The 19463-nt window shown below is 34.2% G+C and overlaps 1 protein-coding gene across 1 annotated transcript; it reads right to left on the bottom strand.

The window, feature by feature from the left end:
- Nucleotides 1-189: 189 nt before the first annotated feature.
- On the bottom strand, nucleotides 190-8749 carry LOC121989971 (F-box protein At4g35930-like). Its single transcript, XM_042544263.1, has 5 exons — nucleotides 8493-8749; nucleotides 1595-2010; nucleotides 1395-1469; nucleotides 612-721; nucleotides 190-531 (listed from the first exon to the last, which is right to left on the bottom strand). The coding sequence occupies exons 2-5, from the start codon at nucleotides 1937-1939 to the stop codon at nucleotides 273-275; spliced, it is 789 nt and encodes a 262-aa protein (XP_042400197.1). The 5' UTR covers nucleotides 1940-2010; nucleotides 8493-8749; the 3' UTR covers nucleotides 190-272.
- Nucleotides 8750-19463: the final 10714 nt, after the last annotated feature.

Below are 19463 nucleotides of genomic sequence, written 5' to 3' on the forward strand. Positions count from 1 at the left end.
TATGCCAACGAGGGGCACAGGTTAACCAAGCCCACCTCTTGACCGTCGCAAGCCAAAAATAGCGCTGAAATTGATTACAAATTGACACCGATCAAATCAAAAAAGGTCCATCTGAACAAATTGATAGGGTCCATATACAACAATTGGTATTACATTATTTTTTTTCAGAGGGCCTTACTATCTGCACTCTATGTGTGAAGAAAATATACATAACATGTGAAGGACCTATAACCAAAAAAAACAAAAAAGACATGAACATGAATCATGCAACTTCAACGAAGCTTATTCTGGGCCACTGCCTGACAGAGCTCATCCTCACAGAAGAGAACCCTTGTAGAAGATACAGGCTCGAGAACAGGCTTTGGCAAGCCTGGTGACGCTATGTTTGGTTGAGGTAATGTGGACTCTGGGAATAGAACAGCTGCAATCTGCTTTATGTCCAGCAGGTGAAGGCGAGATCGTGGGCCGCCATGTTTTGGAGCTTTTGGTGTATGTGGGATGGATCCCCAAATTCTTTTCCCTTCAGCCTTGCTGCAAATGCACAGGGTAGGGTTAAAATGACGAGCATGTTGAATGGTAGAACTGCGAGATGTGCGTTCAAAAAGAAGTACTTTGCGAAGGGCCAATGTTCAGTTGGCACTGGAGTCTTGGCGTTAAGCATTTCCTGCCGTGACCTGTCTGGAGTTGTGTAGTTGAAGTGATACTGTCTGGCTGCAATAACCTGGTGAACGGAGCACAAATAACGCGAAAGAGATGAATAAATGATGATTAGAAACTTTTGGTCAATGACCTTGGCTCCAGTTTTGAGAGTTAAGAACCAGTAGCATAGTGAAGTTAAATTTATGGACATTGATAAACAATTAAGGCATGTAATGTAACTCATTAATAGTTTCTTCTCTAGGACACATCTCAATATTTGGTCAATTTGATACGATATAGATATAAGTCTAACTACATATTTCAGAAGTTATAAAAATTAACACAAAAAACATAAAAACTTTAGGTAAAGAGCAAGACAGTCGGCCTACATGTATATTGAATGGGATCACTGAAGAAATGTGAATATGGCGATTAACTACTTCCGAAGTTAAAATCTTGCTCATTCATAAAAAATACGCAGGTATATTGTGGTGAAATCACATAGAAAAAGGCTCATGGTTAAGAATTAAGTTCTCAAAAAAAAAAACAAATGCTATTTATTACTTGCCACAAGAATCAAGCATAAGAAGCTTCATAACACGTGAATAAATCATTATTACCTAAAGACTAAAGTAATGTACAGCTCCTACATCAAATGGGACTACTCAACATGAATATTTAATATTTGTCTCTCAATTGTCACTCTGTGGCAGCCAATGAGAACAAAATTTAAAAAATAACAATAGCACACTTACCGCAGCTCGAATTCGACGGGAAACATGGAAAACAGCTCTTAGTTGATCATGATGCAAGTGGCAAAGGATTTTGATCTTCATCGGAAAAAAAAGGGAAAAGGGTGTTTAAAAAAATGTGGTTACTAATGAAATCAAAAACATAAACTTCTGCATCAAAGTATAACAAGTGATAGAAAAAAACACTCTCACTGGCCACATACCAGGATATCCATAGGAAGAGATTCAAGCCTTGATTTGCTTTCAAATTCAACACTTTGTGGTGTTTTAGGTGTTGCTGGAAGTTTTCGCAGTTTAACTTCAGTTACCATTGACTCAGATAGAACTCTGTTTGGAGAGGTCATTAGCGCATCACTTTGAATAACATCAACCCGAGTAAGTAGATTAATCTTCGCCATCTCTGTCTCCAGTACAATCCTCTTCTTTCCTATGTCAGTACACAACTTGTTTGACATCTTGTTGGAACGCATTTGTGCAAGTGCACCAGGTTTTAGGTACTTGTTTTTGTTTGTCTTCACTTTCACTTTCTGTTTTTGCTTGAACGCCATGGCTTACAAGTGATAGAATGCAAATCTAACTTAGAAATACAAGTATGCTTCACCACTGATTCCAGTGATTCCTATAGATTTGGAAGAGGATAGTATTAAAACGAGTACATAGAAGCAAATAGAATGATCACAAATGATAAGCAAGTAGCTCTATAACGAATTTATAATATAGAAGATTATAGTAAGAATTTGGAATAGGTACAAATATCAACAAAAGAATAAAGTCAACCATGATTTATGTCTATTCGTGGCAGCAACACAAACTTACAGTGGTTAAAACTAAAATCAAGCAGAATAACTGAACAAACTAAAATTACTACATTACCAAATGAAGACAAGGCAGTAGGTATAACCTTCCTATATAACCAATGCTTCAGCATCAGTTGCTTAATCAGGATCAACTGGTGAATATGTTCTAAAACATAATCTAATACCAGTCCATTTATCAAAAATGGATAATTATCAAAATCATTGCTCTTAAGAGAATTTGTGAGATTATCTTCACATACACAGCGTGGGATTTAGGAGGTTGGCGGGAGGGATAGGTAGGGATGTAAACGAATCGAATCGAGCCAAATATGTAGAAAAATTTAAGGCTCGAATTCAGCTCAAATTAGGTATATTCGAGTTCGAGTTCGATTCGAAGCTCGAAAAATTCAAAATGTTTGGTTCGAATTCGGTTCGAATTTAGGCTCAGGTTTGAGTTCGGCTCAAAATATTCGAACATGTTCACAAACTATTCGAATTATTGGTCGAAAATAGATTAGAAAGGCTCGAAATTTATTTATTTAATATATATTCAACTTATATTAATAAATATTAAGGCTCACGAGCAGCTCGAACAATATAATTTGAGCTCGAGTTCGGCTCGAAAAAAAGTTCGAACATGTTCGAATTCGGCTCGAATTCGATAAATTCGAATACGAATCGAATATTTTTCGAGCCGGCTCGAAAAGCACGCGAGCCGACTCGATTCGTTTGCAGCCCTAGGGATAGGAAGGAAATAGCACTGTTTTTTGTGCTCTTTTTGGTAGTTTTAAAACTAAGGTATTTCTTTTGATAAATAAGGAAACATGGCCGCTCCTTTTGGTAAAAAGTTGTAGTATGTTAGAAGGCATTTAATGTTTTTGATAATATATTGTAATATTAGCCTAAAGGTATATTATAATATGTTCTAATGTTTTATCTGAATATGTATATCTTATTTGCAATTTCTCTTCATTTGCAAGCTTCTTCTGTTATTATTTAATGGTTTGAACTTCTCTGAATGGAGTGAGCAGGTCAATTTTCATTTAGGTGTATTGGATCTTGACTTGGCACTACTAAAGGAAAAAAAACCCAAATGCTATTACTGATTCAAGCAGCGAAGAAGAAAAGTCCAAATATAAAGCACGGGAACGGTCTAACAGATTAAGCCTTATGTTTATATGAATGACTATCGCAAACAATATTAAATATTAAGACTACCATTCCACAAATAGAAGATGCAAAAGAATATTTGAAGTTTGTGGAAGAACCTTTTTGTTCGGCTAATAAGTCACTCGCTAATACATTAATGGCACAACTCACGACCATAAAGTTTCATGGGTCGTGTAATATGTAAGAGCATACCATTGAGATGACTAATATTGCAGCAAAATTAAAAACTTTAGGAATGGTTGTGGATGACTGCTTGGTTCAATTTATTCTGAACTCATTGCCTCCTGAATATGGTGCTTTTCAAATTAACTATGACACTATTAAGGAAAAGTGGAATGTTAATAAATTGATAAGCAAACTTATTCAAAGGAAAACAAACTTAAGAATTTAGGAAGTCATTCCATCAATTTCACTATTCAAGGAGCTAGTAAAGCATTAAAAATAAAAGCCAAAAGTTTTAAGAAAAAGAAAAGGCATATTAAAACTCCTCAGGCTAGTAAGAAGGAACATAATAATGATAAATGTCATTTCTATAAGAAAGAACACTATTAGAAAGATTGCCCTAAATGCAAGGCTTGGTTCAAAAAGAAAAGTATATTAAAAATTGATGTTTGTTTCGAATCTAACTTGATTGATGTTCCTCATAATACTTGGTGGCCTGATTTTGGTGCTACTACTCATGTCTCTAATATAATACAAGGATTCCTTACAATCCAAACTATAAACCAAACTGAGAATTTCCTATATATGAGAAATCGTATGAAGGCTCCAATTGAAGGCATAGGGATTTATTGTTTGGTCTTAGATACTGGCTATCATTTAGACCTATTACAAACTCTTTATGTGTCTTCAATTTCAAGGAACCTTATTTCTCTTTCAAAACTTGATGTTTGTGGTTTTGGTTTTAATTTTAGAAAAGCTTGTTTTAATTTATATAAGAATTCAAGACTTATTAGAAAGATTGGTAAAAAAATGATATTCTACAAAATTTAGATTTTATTGATCTTGGTTTGTGTAGATTGTATTAAGGGAAAACAAACCAGACATAATAAGAAATGAGCCACAAGAAGCACTCAGCTTCTTGAAATAATACACACTAATGTATGTGGACCTTTTGATACTTCATCTTTTGCTAGAGAAAAGTATTTTATCACCTTTATCAATGATTTTTCATGTTATGGATATATCTATTTGCTTAAATAAAAATCTCAACCAGTAGATGCTTTTGAAATCTACATTAATGAGGTTGAAAGGCAATTAGATAAGAAAGTAAAAATTATAAGATTGAATAAAGGGGGTGAACACTATGGGAAGTATGATGAAACAGGACAACATCCCAGTCCATTTGCAAAACTTCTTGAAAAACATGGCATATGTGCACAATACACAATATACTATGCCATACACACCTCAACAAAATAGTGTAGCAGAAAGACGTAACCGCACATTAATGGATATAATTAGAAGTAATGAGTAATTCATCATTACCCAAATCATTGTAGATGTATGCTTTAAAAACATCAATGTACTTGCATAATAGGGTTCCTAGTAAGGCAATTTTAAAGACTCCTTTTGAGTTATGGACAAATAGAAAACCTAGCTTAAGACACTTGCATGTTTGGGGTTGTCCGGCAGAAGCAAAAGTTTATAATCCACATGCAAGAAAGTTAGATTCTCGACAGTTAGTGGTTACTTTATTGGTTACCCATAGAAATCTAAAGGGTATATATTTTACTGTCCTAACCATAACCCAAGAATAATAGAAACTAATAATACAAAATTCCTTGAGAATGGTGAAGTTAGTAGGAGCGACGAACAACAAAATGTGAATATAAAGGAAGTTAAGATAAATAGTTCTTTATCTAAAAGTATTCCTTCATCCAGTATTGTTCCAAAAGTTGTCCCAATTATCAACATTAAACAACATAATGAAATATCCCTTGAAGAAACTAATTCACAAAGATCTTATGCAATGAGTCACAAGAAATAGCATTGAGAAAATCTCAAAGAATAAGAAAAAAAGCTATTTCAAATGATTATGAAACTTATTTACAAGAATTAGATTATGGAATTTATGAAGATCTAGTTTCATTTTCACAAGCCATAGAACGTACAAAGTCAGATAAATGGATCAATGCAATGAAAGAAGAATTGCAATCCATGTATGAAAATGATGTTTGGAATATCATTGAATTGCTAGAAGGTTCCAGACGAGTTGGATGCAAATGGGTCTTTAAGACCAAGCGCGACTCAAATGGTAATATTGAACAATATAAAACTAGACTTATTGCTAAAGGATACACTTAACAAGATGGCATTAATTATAAAGAGTCATTTTCACCTGTCTCAAAGAAAGACTCATTATGTATTATCATGGCACTGGTGGCTCATTATGATTTAAAGTTACACCAGATAGATGTGAAAATAGCCTTTCTAAATGGAAATCTTGAAGAAGTATATATGGACTAACCTGAAGATTTTATAATTGAAGGAAAAGGTCATCTAATGTGTAAACTTAAGAAATCAATATATGAACTTAAACAAGCTTCCAAACAATGGTATATTAAGTTTAATAATACCATTACATCTTTTGGTTTCGAAGAAAACGTTGTTGATCAATGCATATACCGAAAGATCAATGGGAGCAAAATTATATTTTTAATCCTATATGTTGATGATATTTTGCTTGCTACTAATGATTTGGACATGTTGCATAAGACAAGACTTTCTCTCTAAGAATTTTGAAATGAAAGATACGGGCAAAGCATCCTGTGTGATCGGAATTGAAATATTTCGTGATAGATCACAAGGACTGTTAGGATTATCTCAAAAGCTTATATTGAAAGAATTCTAGAGAGATTTAATATGGAAAAATATTCGGCTGGAATTTCTCCAATTTAGAAAGGGGACAAAGTTAGTTTTATGCAATGTCCAAAGAATGATATAGAATGAAACAATTAGATTCAATTACATATGCTTTTGTTGTAGGAAGTCTAATATATGTAGAAACCTGTACAAGACTAGATATTAGTTTTGCGGTCGGAATGCTCAGAAGATATCAAATTAATCCTAGAATTAATTATTGGAAAATTGTTAAGAGAGTTTTAAGGTATCTTCAAGGCACTAAGAATTACATGCTCGTGTACGAAAAAAACTAATCACTTGGAAGTGGTTGGTTACTCAAATTCAAATTTTGACATATGCTTCAACAGTAGAAAGTCCACTTTTGGTTATTTGTTTCTTCTTGGAGAAGGAGTGGTATCATGGAAAAGTGCTAAACAATTTGTCATTGCCTTATCCACAATAGAAGCAAAGTTTGTGGCATATTTTGAAGTCACAATCCATGCATTATGATTGCGGAATTTTATTTCAAGACTTGGAATTGTCGACAATATTGTCAAGCCACTGAAAATTTATTATGATAATTCTACAGCAATATTCTTCTCAAAAAATGATAGATACTCAAGAGGTGTCAATTAAATGGAATTAAAATATTTTGTCATTAAAGAAGAAGTTCAGAAACAAAAAGTGTCTATTGATTATACTAGGACGGATCTCATGATTGCAGATCTATTAACTAAAGGTTTACAACCAAAAATATTTAAGGAACATGTACATCGAATGGGTCTTAGTTGTTCTTTGAATGATTTATTAAGTTGACACTCTAAGCTCATTTATGTGTTTCTGATATATAGTTTCTAGTTATAATGTGCATAATACTATGTTATAACATGAATTGCCTAGAAACATTATTGTGGACCATTATGAAATTATATGTTCATTTACAAGCCTAATATGATAGAATGCTGATGTTTGTGGTATATAGAAGGAAGTATGTTGTATAATGTACAACCGTTATAAACCGCATTTAGTGTTCTATTATTCTAAGGTGATTATGATGTTTTAAAAGGATAAGTTTTTTTGGATACTTAAAGTTATAATGCATCATATTAATGCTTTAAGTTTTAATTTATCCTATTTTTAGGCCAAGTGGGAGAATATTAGATAATTATTGTTATCTAACAAATGATTTGCCTTAAAATCAAAAGAAAATAAATTACAACTAAAGTAACTTCATGCAATTGAAGTTACTAATCAAATATAACTCTTATATATAATTATTATTATTATTTGTAATAGATGTAAATAATAATAATTTATTATAACTGATGCATGATGGATGCATGGAAACAATAGATGTTATACATATATGGGTCCTCTCTTTGCCTATAAATAAGAAAACATAATAATGTTCCATCACATCATTGCTTTCATAAAGAAAGGAAAGAAAAGAGAAATCAATATAGGCAAAATAATTACATTACAATGGCTTCTTCATCAAGCTCAGGTATGTAAATATGTAGATTTCAAGATCCGTTTCATAAAGTAAATATAATGATCACGTAAATCAACACAACACTGCATCAAAGATGGCCATATTCGGGCAGAGAGAAACATATTGAATTAATCCTCAGTTAGCTTACAATTAAAGATAGTTATTTAACACAACAAACTTAGTAGATTGCACTAGAAAAACATTGCCAAATCTAAGTACTACATGCTTTGTTTATTGGTAAGTTTTAAAAACTTAAAAGAGGATATGAATTTTATATTCGTATGAATATTACTTTATACGAATTATTTTGTAAATAATAACACCATATGCATCCGCCTATATGTTCTACATACAATCAATACCAATCCGTCTATCTGTTCTATATGCAAATCATTTGCCAGTATATACAGATCAATACCAATCCGGCAATGCATGAAACTGCACCTAACTAACTAACATCAAACATAATATGCAGAAAATTCAATACAATTAAATAAGACTGAGAGCCATTTTCCTATTAGACAGCAAGTACTCCAATTTTATGGACCACCAAATACTTGAATCGAACAAACAGAGACAAATAATAACAGTAGTGCAACTGTTTAAGATGTGATCTTAAAGAGAGAAATCATTGAGAGGATTACAATAAGAAAGAGCGTTAGTGCAAACCCAGTCTGCCTCACCTGCGACCAAGGATCAAAAGCTCGAAACTACCTGTTAAAGCTGACATTTATCGACAAAGAAATCGAAAGGGGGGCATGGAATAAAGCGAAGAAACGTAGCGGAGATACCACTCACCAGTGCTATACGAGAAATCAAATCCTGAGATCCAAAAATCCGAACGCACGCCGCAAAGGAGGAGCGAGCCGAAGGTGTCAATTGGCTGCCACGGAGAAGGCAAAGAAAGATCGAGCGCGATAAGTTTTTATCCTTCCATTTTCGAATTCGTCGATGCGCGCCAATATTTTGGGTACAGCCGCGCGGGTTGCGAGCCAGAGCGAAAACAGAACCCTAACGGACCTGAGGTCCACGATTGTGGAACCGCACGTGGCAAACGCCCATTGACGAGATAGAGGTTAGTGGAAGTGGTGGGGTTATGCCGTTAACAATAGCCACCAGATCGGACGTCCGAACTCCGAACGGCCCAAAACCTTTAAAAAAATAAAAATAAAATACTCGTCCGTTTATTTTCTAAAAATAACTATAAGTACACATCCTCTAACTTTACGCTTTTTGCACCCTCAGGGCTCAGACACTCTCCTCTAGGGCTGCAAATGAGCCGAGCCGAGCTCGAGCCTGGGTCGGCTCGAGCTCGAGCTCGAGAAAATTGAAGAGGCTCGGCTCGAGCTCGAGCGAGTTTCAGAATTTAAGCTCGAGCTCGGCTCGACCATTTAATGATCGGCTCGAGCTCGGCTCGAAAATGGATTGTAATGTAAAAATAAGTTGCGGAAGTTGGGATTTGAACCTTCAACCTCTAACAACCCAATAAAACACTCTAACCACCAGCACCCCTTAACTTATTAGATTATTTGAAAGTAATAATTGTTTTAAACATTAGAATATTGAATTTTAGCCTGGCTCGAATAGGCTCGACGAGCCCTCGAGCCTATGTTAAATAAGCTCAAGCTCGGCTCGAACGTTAAACGAGCCGGCTCGAGCTCGGCTCGAGCTCAGTCAAATTCGAGCTCGAGTCGAGCTTTGACCGAGCCGCTCGCGAGCGGCTCACGAGCGGCTCGGCTCATTTGCACCCCTACTCTCCTCCCCTCCTTTACGTTTATACCTTTTATGTTTTTTTTAGTTTTATTTTTTTATTAATTTTATTTTTTTAACCTCTTTTTTATTTTTTTTATCAATTTTATTTTTTTTATCAATTTTATTCTTTTTTAATAATATTTTTTTTTATTATATGTGTGTAATTTTTTGTTTAAATCCTAGATTTTAGGAATTATTATTTATAAAAATTTAAAAAATATAAAAATATGGATCAAAATAAAATTATATATATATAAAATTGATAAAAATATTAATAATTAATAATAAACTCATTTATAACTTACGAACAAATACAAATATTTTTTTCATATAAAAAGTATATGTAATAATACAAAAAAAAATACATGAAAATATATAAAAAATAGAAGTTTTAATCAATATTACCTCCAAATTCTGCTCCCAACACATTTGATGGTGTACATATTACTTCATACTACAAATGAATACGTGTTCTATAACGAGTGACTCATTCTTTAACTTCGTACGATGAATGTTGTCACCACCACATTGGAATGGGTGGTACATGGTAATAAGGATGTAAGAAAACTTGCACGAAGTGATTATCAACATGGGCAATAGTTATTTCTCGACACTCTTGGTTTAGAAATGGAGGAGTTCTTAATGACAAATGAGTAAAATAACTCCCAACATTCTCACCAAATGTATGTAGTACAAGATTGTACCTTGATGCAATGACAATTCCCAAAGGCATAGAGTTCATCCAATCGCCTACGACTCAAACCAATTCAATGAGAATAATAGATTGGCTACCAAATTTTGATCTGGATAAAGTTGATCATATATATCCTTATTTTGTTGAATCTCTTCTATAAGCTCGAATCGTACTTGAAACTAACCTTTTTCACCATATCGAATTAGTGCAGCTATTGCTCTGAATCCACAATGATTGTCAGGTTGAACGTCAATAGTATGAGAAATATAACATTGCAAAGGCACAGGTAATTTCTCAATATAAGTATCATGGATGGGTGGAACCGGAGAGTGATCATGGGTCGTTTGAGTATTGCGAACCTTCGACCTCCTTCCATGTCTTCCTCTCCCTTAAGATGTTGTAGTCGGTTGAGAGACCCTAGATCTTGAAGTGGATGCATCTGCAAAAGAAGATATGAGAAGTCTACTTTGCTCATCTCTGCCTATAGGTCGACCTCTATGTTATGTGTTGTACGAAGGGACTCGAATTGTACTTTGAGATTGATCTATCATATAAAAAAACTTGTCTATCATAAGATCTCACATATGTGGATTCATTCCATCTAATATCTCAACAACGTGGGATGTCCTGTTGGGTCATGCTCCATCATCATTAAATCAATGTACTTGCATAGACAGTCTCCTCCAATGAGCATTGATATTTTGTAGTAGAATTGGAATGAAAAAGTAATGGTAGTGTGCAACATCGTGCTCGCATGACAATCCATATACAATTTTGATAGAACAGTTGCATCTGTCGGCTAACTGGTGAGATGCTTCCTTAATGTATTTTAGTCGATCAGAAATTAACTCCATTGCCTCTAATGAAATCCGACGCCTTATTTGACTAAAAATGTCATCATAATAATGTTGATAGCGTGGAATGTTGGGAGATCTCTCGAACGACTTGTTAATATCCCCGAACTGAATTCTCAACATTTTATGTATTTTTTTAAAAGATGTTTGTAGGGATGATATGGTATCTCTCAAATATAACTTTAATCTTGCATGTGCAGACTTTGCCCTGTAATAAAAAAATACATTGTGTTTTAATAATGAAAAAATTGAAATAGTATAATAATGAACAAAATTGAAATAATAAAGCTATAAAGTGGTTGATCATGTTCGCGCGCTGAGTCGATGGATGTTGGGGGCGTGGTGCTCTCCGCTGTCTTCGACTGGTGATGTGGACCTCCGGCGAACCTGCAAAGAAGCCGAGCCGGGAGGGGTTTCCCGGTGACGACCCTCCGACGCTCAAGTCAGGCAACGAAGAAGGACAACAAGGCAACGTTATTGTGGCTACAGTGATGAGGATTGCATGTCTTCGTCGAAGTCTGGGGGTCCTTATATAGGACCCCGAGAAGGCGCGGGCATGCTTCTCGATGTGTGTACGCTTCCCCAAACATACCTCAGTAGGTTGTGTCAGAAAAGCATGTCTGACATCATTCCGTAATCGTCCGAGCATATCCCGGATGTGACGGTGGAAGCTTCCACCGTGTTCCACCGTACGATACTCTGTCCGCTCCGGTCGCCGACCATGCTGTTTGTCTGCGGCAGGTGTCTCGAGGACGAAGTTACTGTAGGACCGTTAGATTCGATAGAGGGGGGTGAATATCGATTCGAAAAAGACGAGTATAAACGCAGCGGAAAAGATAAAGTAGACACAGATATTTTTACTTCGTTCGGAGCCTGTGACGACTCCTACTCGAAGGCCCGTGGTCCTTGACCACTTTCGTTGGGCAATCACTAGCAAGTCAAAATATGATTACAGAAAAAGTACAGGAGATGCTAGTAATAATAAAGCAATACCGACAAAGAGAAAATTAAGCAAAAACCGGAAGAGCACTTTTGTCGGAGCGTTGTTGACGTTGCACTTGAACGTCGAGCAGCAAGATCAGCAGAAGAGTTCTCAGTCAAAGTTAATTCTGAAGCTCCTGTCTGGGGCTTCTTTTATATGCTGTTCCGGGCGCCTGGATCCCTTCCGGGCGCCCGGACCACCTTGTTCCAGAAAGACTCCTTTTTCCTGCAAAACAAGGTTAGTCCGAGGCAAATATATATCCTGTTAAACAAATGGTTAGCACAGTTAAAGTTCAACAGATAGATAAAGAGAGTATGACTTAGATTCCGTCTTTCCGAGACCGGAATCTAGTCACGATCTCGACTTAGACATCCGAAATGGATCTAAGCCGAATCGACGCCTAATGTCCCCTTCCCGGGAACGCGTCCTCACAGTCACTCCCCTCCAGTGACTTACCTCACTTACCTGCCAGACGTCCGGTCAGTCCGTCGACCCGTCTGGACTTCTCGCCAAACGTCCGGTCAGCCCGTCGACCCGCTTGGACTTCTCGCCAGCTATCCGGTCAGCCCGTCGACCTAGCTGGACTTCTTGCCAAGCGTCCGGTCAGCCCGTCGACCCGCTTGGACTTCTCGCCAGCTACCCGGTCAGCCCGTCGACCTAGCTGGACTTTTCCTGCACACTTGATCAAAGTGTCAGACAACAACACAACTAACTTAACCTATTTGTCATTCATCAAAACCTGGGTTAGACCGTTAGTGCTACCCGCACCAACAATCTCTCCCTTTTTGATGGAATGACAACCTGGTTAAGTTAGTGAAAGCATATGTACGAAACAACATGCATTTGTGTGGTTTTAAAGTTAGTTTGTGTTTTCAAATTGGTTTATGTATGGTTTTAAAGTTAGTTTGTGTTTTCAAATTGGTTTAGCTAACTTAACCACCTAACCCTCCTCCCCCTTTGGCATTCATCAAAAAAAACAAGGGAAACAATCATAGTGTAGAGTTACTGAAAACAATAACACTTAATGTTAAAAAAAATAACTGAGTTTGGTTCAGAATTCAAGGAAAAAAGTACAATTTTTAAATCCAAGAAAAGATCAAGTTGACTTGGGGGAGTATAAAGTTTTGAAAACTTGTATAAAGCATTAGCTTTTAGAAAAATTGCTAAGTTTTAATTTTCAAACATAAGTGTATAAGGTCTAAATTTCAAGATTAAATATTCAAAACAAGTTTCAACTTTGAAACGCTTTTCAAACATAAGTTTTCAAAACCAAAATTCCAAGACTAAGTTTGAAAAAATCTATTTTTCAAAACTAATTGAAATTTATTTTACAACACTAAGTTTGTAAAAGATTCAATTTTCAAAATCAAGGAAAATGAGTTTGAGAAGCTTAGTTTGTAAACTAATTTTTTTTTTTTTTGTAAATTTAACCTTCAAATCAAAATGTCAAAATTAAGTAAAATTAAATTTTAAGAACTAGATTTAGGACAATTTTCAAAGTAAAGTTAAATTAAATTTAAATCTTTACTTTTAGTTTTCAAAAGAGTTTGGTAAAAGTAAGATTATATTTTTAGAATGTTTTTGTAAAATTTGTTTTTCAAAAATCAAATTTTCAAAGTTTAAAAGTATTAGATTCAAAACCTTTCAAACTTTCAAATTTTTGTAAAAAATTTCACAATTTTAAACAAGTTGTTTTTAAACTTTGATTTTCAAAATTAAGTTTAAAATTCAATTTGGACAACTAAAGTAGTTTTATTTCTCCCCCTGAATTTGATACTTAACTTTAACCAGTTGTCTAACCAATTAGGTACTAACTAACTATCAAAAGATAGTAGCTTTCACTTGGTTAGTCAGATTAAGTTAATTATAATCAGTCAGTGTTTGACTTGACTGATGAACTTTAATCTGATTAATATCTGAATTGTATTTAACGTCCAGACTTATGCTGATGCACTGAAATAAGCATCTTAAGTCCAGACAGTTGGCCTATGCATCTCACCCCTGTTGGTTGCTACTCGGAAAACCTATAGGTTCCACTGTACAAAAATTTTGTACAAAGGTCTGAACCTTTTCCTAGCTATCATGTGTTCTTTTAAATTAAATTTTGGATCGCCTGCGGAACTTAACTCGTTTGATCCAAAACTTAATCTATTTGTTCTTTTAGGTTTTGACTTGGATCTCCTGCGGAACTTAACACGTTCGACCCAAGTCTCCTTAAGTTATTAATTCCATTAAATATTAATTTCCATAAAAGGTTCCCAGTACTGACGTGGCGAGGCACATGACCTTCTTGGATATGGGAGCAACCACCACCGACTAGACAAAACCTTTAATAGAAAGCTAATATTTAATTTTCTAAAATAACTTTAGGTTAACCAAAGAGAACAATCAAATCACAAGGAAAAGAAAGAAACAAAAGAACACAACTTCGAAAAAACATATTCGAAATTCTAGAACGTAAGCCTCTTGTATTTGGTATTATTTCCATAAATAACTAGCATGATGCGGAAATAAAATTTACTAGTTATACCTTGTAGAAAAACCTCTTGATCTTCTACCGTATTCCTCTTCTAACCTCGGACGTTGTGTGGGCAACGATCTTCCGAGATGAGAAACCACCAAGCACCTTCTTCTTCTCCTAGCTAGGTTCGGCCAATCACAAAGAAGCTTCACCAAGGACGAAGAACAAAACATCAACCAAACTCCAAGGGATACAAGCTTTCTCTCCTTCTTCTTCTTCTTCTCCAAGTAGTATCCGGCCACCACAAGAACTCCAAGCAAGAGATAAGTTTCGGCCACCACAAAAGAGGAAGAAAGGTAGAGGATGGCCGGCACCACACCAAGGAAAAGAGGAGGAAAAATAATAGAGGTTGTTCCCATGAAGGCACCCTCACCTCTTCTTTTATATTCCTTGGCCTAGGCAAATTAGGAAATTTAATTACAAAATTTCCTTAATTCTTTTGCCATGTAAAGAAAAATTATTTTAATTAAAACAATTTTCTTCTTTTAAATACAATGGCCGCCACTTTAAAAAACAAAACAAGGAGAGTTTTAATTAATTAAAACTTCCTAATTTGTCTCCAGAAATTTTATAAAAAATTTCTTCAATAATTTTTATCCCTTTTATGATTGGTTTATAAAAAGAAATTTCTATAATTTTAATTTTTCAACATGTGAATAATTTATAAAGAAGAGAAATAAAATATCCTTTCTAATCTACAAATAAGGAAAGAGATTTAATCTCTTTCTTTAATCTTTTGTAGAGACTTATAAAAGAGATATTTTAATTTTTAATCTCTTCAATAAATTATATCTTTCACATAAGAAAATTTTAAAATTAAAATTCTTTTTAAATTAAATAGGGCCGGCCACCTAAGCTTGGGTTCAAGCTAGGGCCGGCCACCCATGAACCAATGGTTTGGCCGGCCCTAGCTTGATCCTCAAGCTAGCTTGGCCGACCCCTATAACATGGGTATGAAGGTGGGTATAGGTGGGTATAGTACTCTATAAATAAGAGGCTACGATAGGGACCGAGAGGAGGAATTGGTTTTGGTCTCCCGATAAAATTAAGCATCCCGTGTTCGCCCCGAACACACAACTTAATTTTATCAATAATAATTCATTCCACTAGAGAACTATTATTGAACTACCGCACCAATCCCAAATTATATTTTTGGGCTCCTTCTTATTATGAGCGTGTTAGTCTCCCTATGTTTAAGATATCGAATGTCCACTAATTAAGTGAGTTACTGACAACTCATTTAATTAATATCTAAGTCCAAGAGTAGTACCACTCATCCTTATTATCATGTCGGACTAAGTCCACCTGCAGGGTTTAACATGACAATCTTTATGAGCTCCTCTTGAGGACATTATCAACCTAGTATCTCTAGGACACAGTTTCCTTCTATAATCAACAACACACACTATAAGTGATATCATTTCCCAACTTATCGGGCTTATTGATTTATCGAACTAAATCTCACCCATTGATAAATTAAAGAAATAAATATCAAATATATGTGCTTGTTATTATATTAGGATTAAGAGTACACACTTCCATAATAACCGAGGTCTTTGTTTCTTTATAAAGCCAGTATAAAAGAAACGACCTCAAATGGTCATACTCAATACACTCTAAGTGTACTAGTGTAATTATATAGTTAAGATAAATTAATACCTAATTACACTACGACCTTCCAATGGTTTGTTCCTTTCCATTATGGTCGTGAGTTACTGTTTATAATTTATAAGGTACTGATAACATGATCCTCTGTGTGTGACACCACACACCATGTTATCTACAATATAAATTAATTGAACAACTACATTTATCATAAATGTAGATATTTGACCAATGTGATTCTTATTTCTAGATAAATGTTTATACCAAAAGCTAGGCTTTTAGTATACACTCTAACAACCCCTTTCTATGTTTATCAAACACAAGCAAGGTAAACCTAAGGTGTTGGTGAGATGCTCAAAAACTAGTCCTATGGGTACATGCTTTCTAAGGATGTAAAACTAGTCTAAGGCCAAAACTGTTTTCGAAAGTCTAAAAATGGAAAGTTTGAAAACAAACAAGTTTAACCTATAAGTTGGTGAAATCAATTTTGAAAGTATTTTTGAAAGATCCTAGTCTATTAAGATAGAACATATTCAGTGTAAGGTTGAAATGCTACTAGATAAATCCACAATATTTTACAAGTAGTGTAGCTACAGAAGTAGGTCATCACTAAAGCTACTGAGATGATGAAGGGGGTGGTCTAGATCCCAAGGATCGAAGAAGTGCCATCAGCTCCGTGTCGCTCGTAACTCGGCAACCTCTCGCCGTATGTCCCGATGAAAATCAGAGTTCTCCTGCTGGAGACTCGCCATAGCTCTCTCTAGTCCGGTCATACGGTCGGCTAGAGTGCGGGGACCGTGTCGTGGTGCTCGAGCTGGGGGTGGTGGTGGAGCCGGTGCGGCTTCCTCCGGAAATAGTGCGAGCATGAACTCGTCCACCTGTGCTGGTGCTGTGCCCCCCTCCGCCAAGACATAGTCCCGTCATTTCTATCTATCTGGATGCCGGCTAGGGAAAAGTTCCGAGAGGATATAACATCGAACTCGGTCATATGGGCAACGTCTCCTCTAGTGACATCAATGTGCAACGAGGACATATAGGCTGTCAGAATGTGACCAAATGGCATATGGACTCGACTGTCAGTCACGAATCCGGCTGAGTAGATGATGGTGGAGAAGATATGTAGGCTGATGTCAATTTCTAACCTATGAATCAGGGCATAAAGTAAGAACGAATGGAATGGGCGCATCACAGCGATGTCCCGAGTAGTCAGTGGTAAAATGCAAAGAACTACAACCCTATAAAGAGCGTAGTCCTGGACTCGAAGTTCTACTGACCTAAACTGTGTCACAGTGGGATCTCTCTCTCCCTCAAAAAAATACGAATGCATCGTATCGAGAGTAATATGTGAGTAGGGATCTTCGAACGGTAGATCCCTCGGAGGATAGCACAAAAAGGAGCAAGTAGATGGACGCAACTCTAAAAACTCTTGGATAGTCGTAGGGGAAAATACGATATCAGTGCCTGCTGCCCTAGTGGTATAGGTGAAATCGTTTACTTTTACTAGGTTATTGCAAAATTCGGCACACAGACTTATGTTTATTGGACTGGTACATTCGACAAGGTTCCTTAAATTATAGTGGCCTATAACCTCTAAAGCAGAGGGACATGACCTTAGGAAGAACGATCTATCTATGCAGGTAGTCCTAATGGCCTTATAAATGGTGGACTCAAATTTAACCCTAAGTTCGTCTGTGGGAAACCTAGGGTCTGTACTAGCATTGGAGGGCCCAGCACCAGTATTTGTTCGTTTCCTACTGTATATAAATAAAAGAATATTCAAAAAAATTGAGAAGACAAAAAATACAATTTTAGAGAGGGGAAGAATTTTTTTTTTTTAATGTTTAAAATTTTGAAAAAAAATTTAAGTTTAAAATTTTGAAATTAATTTAAGTTTTAAAATTAAAATTTTGAAATTAATTTAAGTTTTAAAATTAAAATTTTGAAGTTAACTTTTTTAAGTTTAAAATTGAATTTAAGTTTTAAAATTAAAATTTTGAAGTTAAAATTTTTTTTTTAAGTTTAAAATTAGATTTTGAAATTAATTTAAGTTTTAAAAATTAAAATGTTGAAATTAATTTAAGTTTTAACAATTAAAATTTTGAAGTTAAGTTTAAAGTTAAATTTTGAAATTAATTTAAGTTTTAAAATTAAAATGTTGAAATTAATTTAAGTTTTAACAATTAAAATTTTGAAGTTAAGTTTAAAATTAAATTTTTAAAATTAATTTTTTAAGTTTAAAATTAAATTTTGAAATTAATTTAAGTTTTAAAATTAAAATTTTGAAATTAAAAATTTGAAGTTAATTTTTTAAGTTTAAAATTAAATTTTGAAATTAATTTAAGTTTTAAAATTAAAATATTGAAATTAATTTAAGTTTTAAAAATTAAAATTTTGAAGTTAATTTTTTAAGTTTAAAATTAAATTTTGAAATTAATTTAAGTTTTAAAATTAAAATTTTGAAGTTAATTTTTTAAGTTTAAAATTAAATTTTAAAATTAATTTTTTAAGTTTAAAATTAAATTTTGAAATTAATTTAAGTTTTAAAATTAAAATTTTGAAGTTAAATTTTTTTAAGTTTAAAATTAAATTTTGAGATTAATTTAAGTTTTAAAATTAAAATTTTGAAATTAATTAAAAAAATTTGAAAATAATTTTTTAAGTTTAAAATTAAAATTTTAAAATTAATTTTTAAGTTTAAAATTAAATTTTGAAATTAATTTAAGTTTTAAAAATTAAAATTTTGAAGTTAATTTTTTAAGTTTAAAATTAAATTTTAAAATTAATTTTTTAAGTTTAAAATTAAATTTTGAGATTAATTTAAGTTTTAAAATTAAAATTTTGAAATTAATTAAAAAAATTGAAAATAATTTTTTAAGTTTAAAATTAAAATTTTAAAATTAATTTTTAAGCCTTATTCATCTCACCCGATCTATATTATCAATCAGGGAATCCTATGGTTTTGTGAGATGAAATTGGTTTGATTACATAGTTTTGGTTTAACTAGTGTTAGATTCAGACTTAGCTTTGGTTTCCACAAATAGGCATTCTTCGAATAAACTTCTAAGCTTGGTGAGTCACAAGGACATCATTAGAAGTAACCAACCTTTCGAGGTTTTCCGAACAGTCCTATCCACGGAACTTAGTACTAAATCTTGGTCTAACTGGTTAGGATTCGTTTAAGGGTAGCTTCGGTCAGTTCCACTTGGCCAAATGCACCAGATCGAAACCATATCTTTCTAGACATGCGATGCCCAAGTTTCCCTAACGTACTATCATCCAAAAATTTCACCAATACCATGATTCAAGTTAAACTTGGTCTCTTTTTAACTAATCCTAATTACCCTGCCGGGTTGGTAAATTT

This window comes from Zingiber officinale, chromosome 6B, assembly GCF_018446385.1.
Source record: "Zingiber officinale cultivar Zhangliang chromosome 6B, Zo_v1.1, whole genome shotgun sequence".
NCBI lineage: Eukaryota > Viridiplantae > Streptophyta > Magnoliopsida > Zingiberales > Zingiberaceae > Zingiber > Zingiber officinale.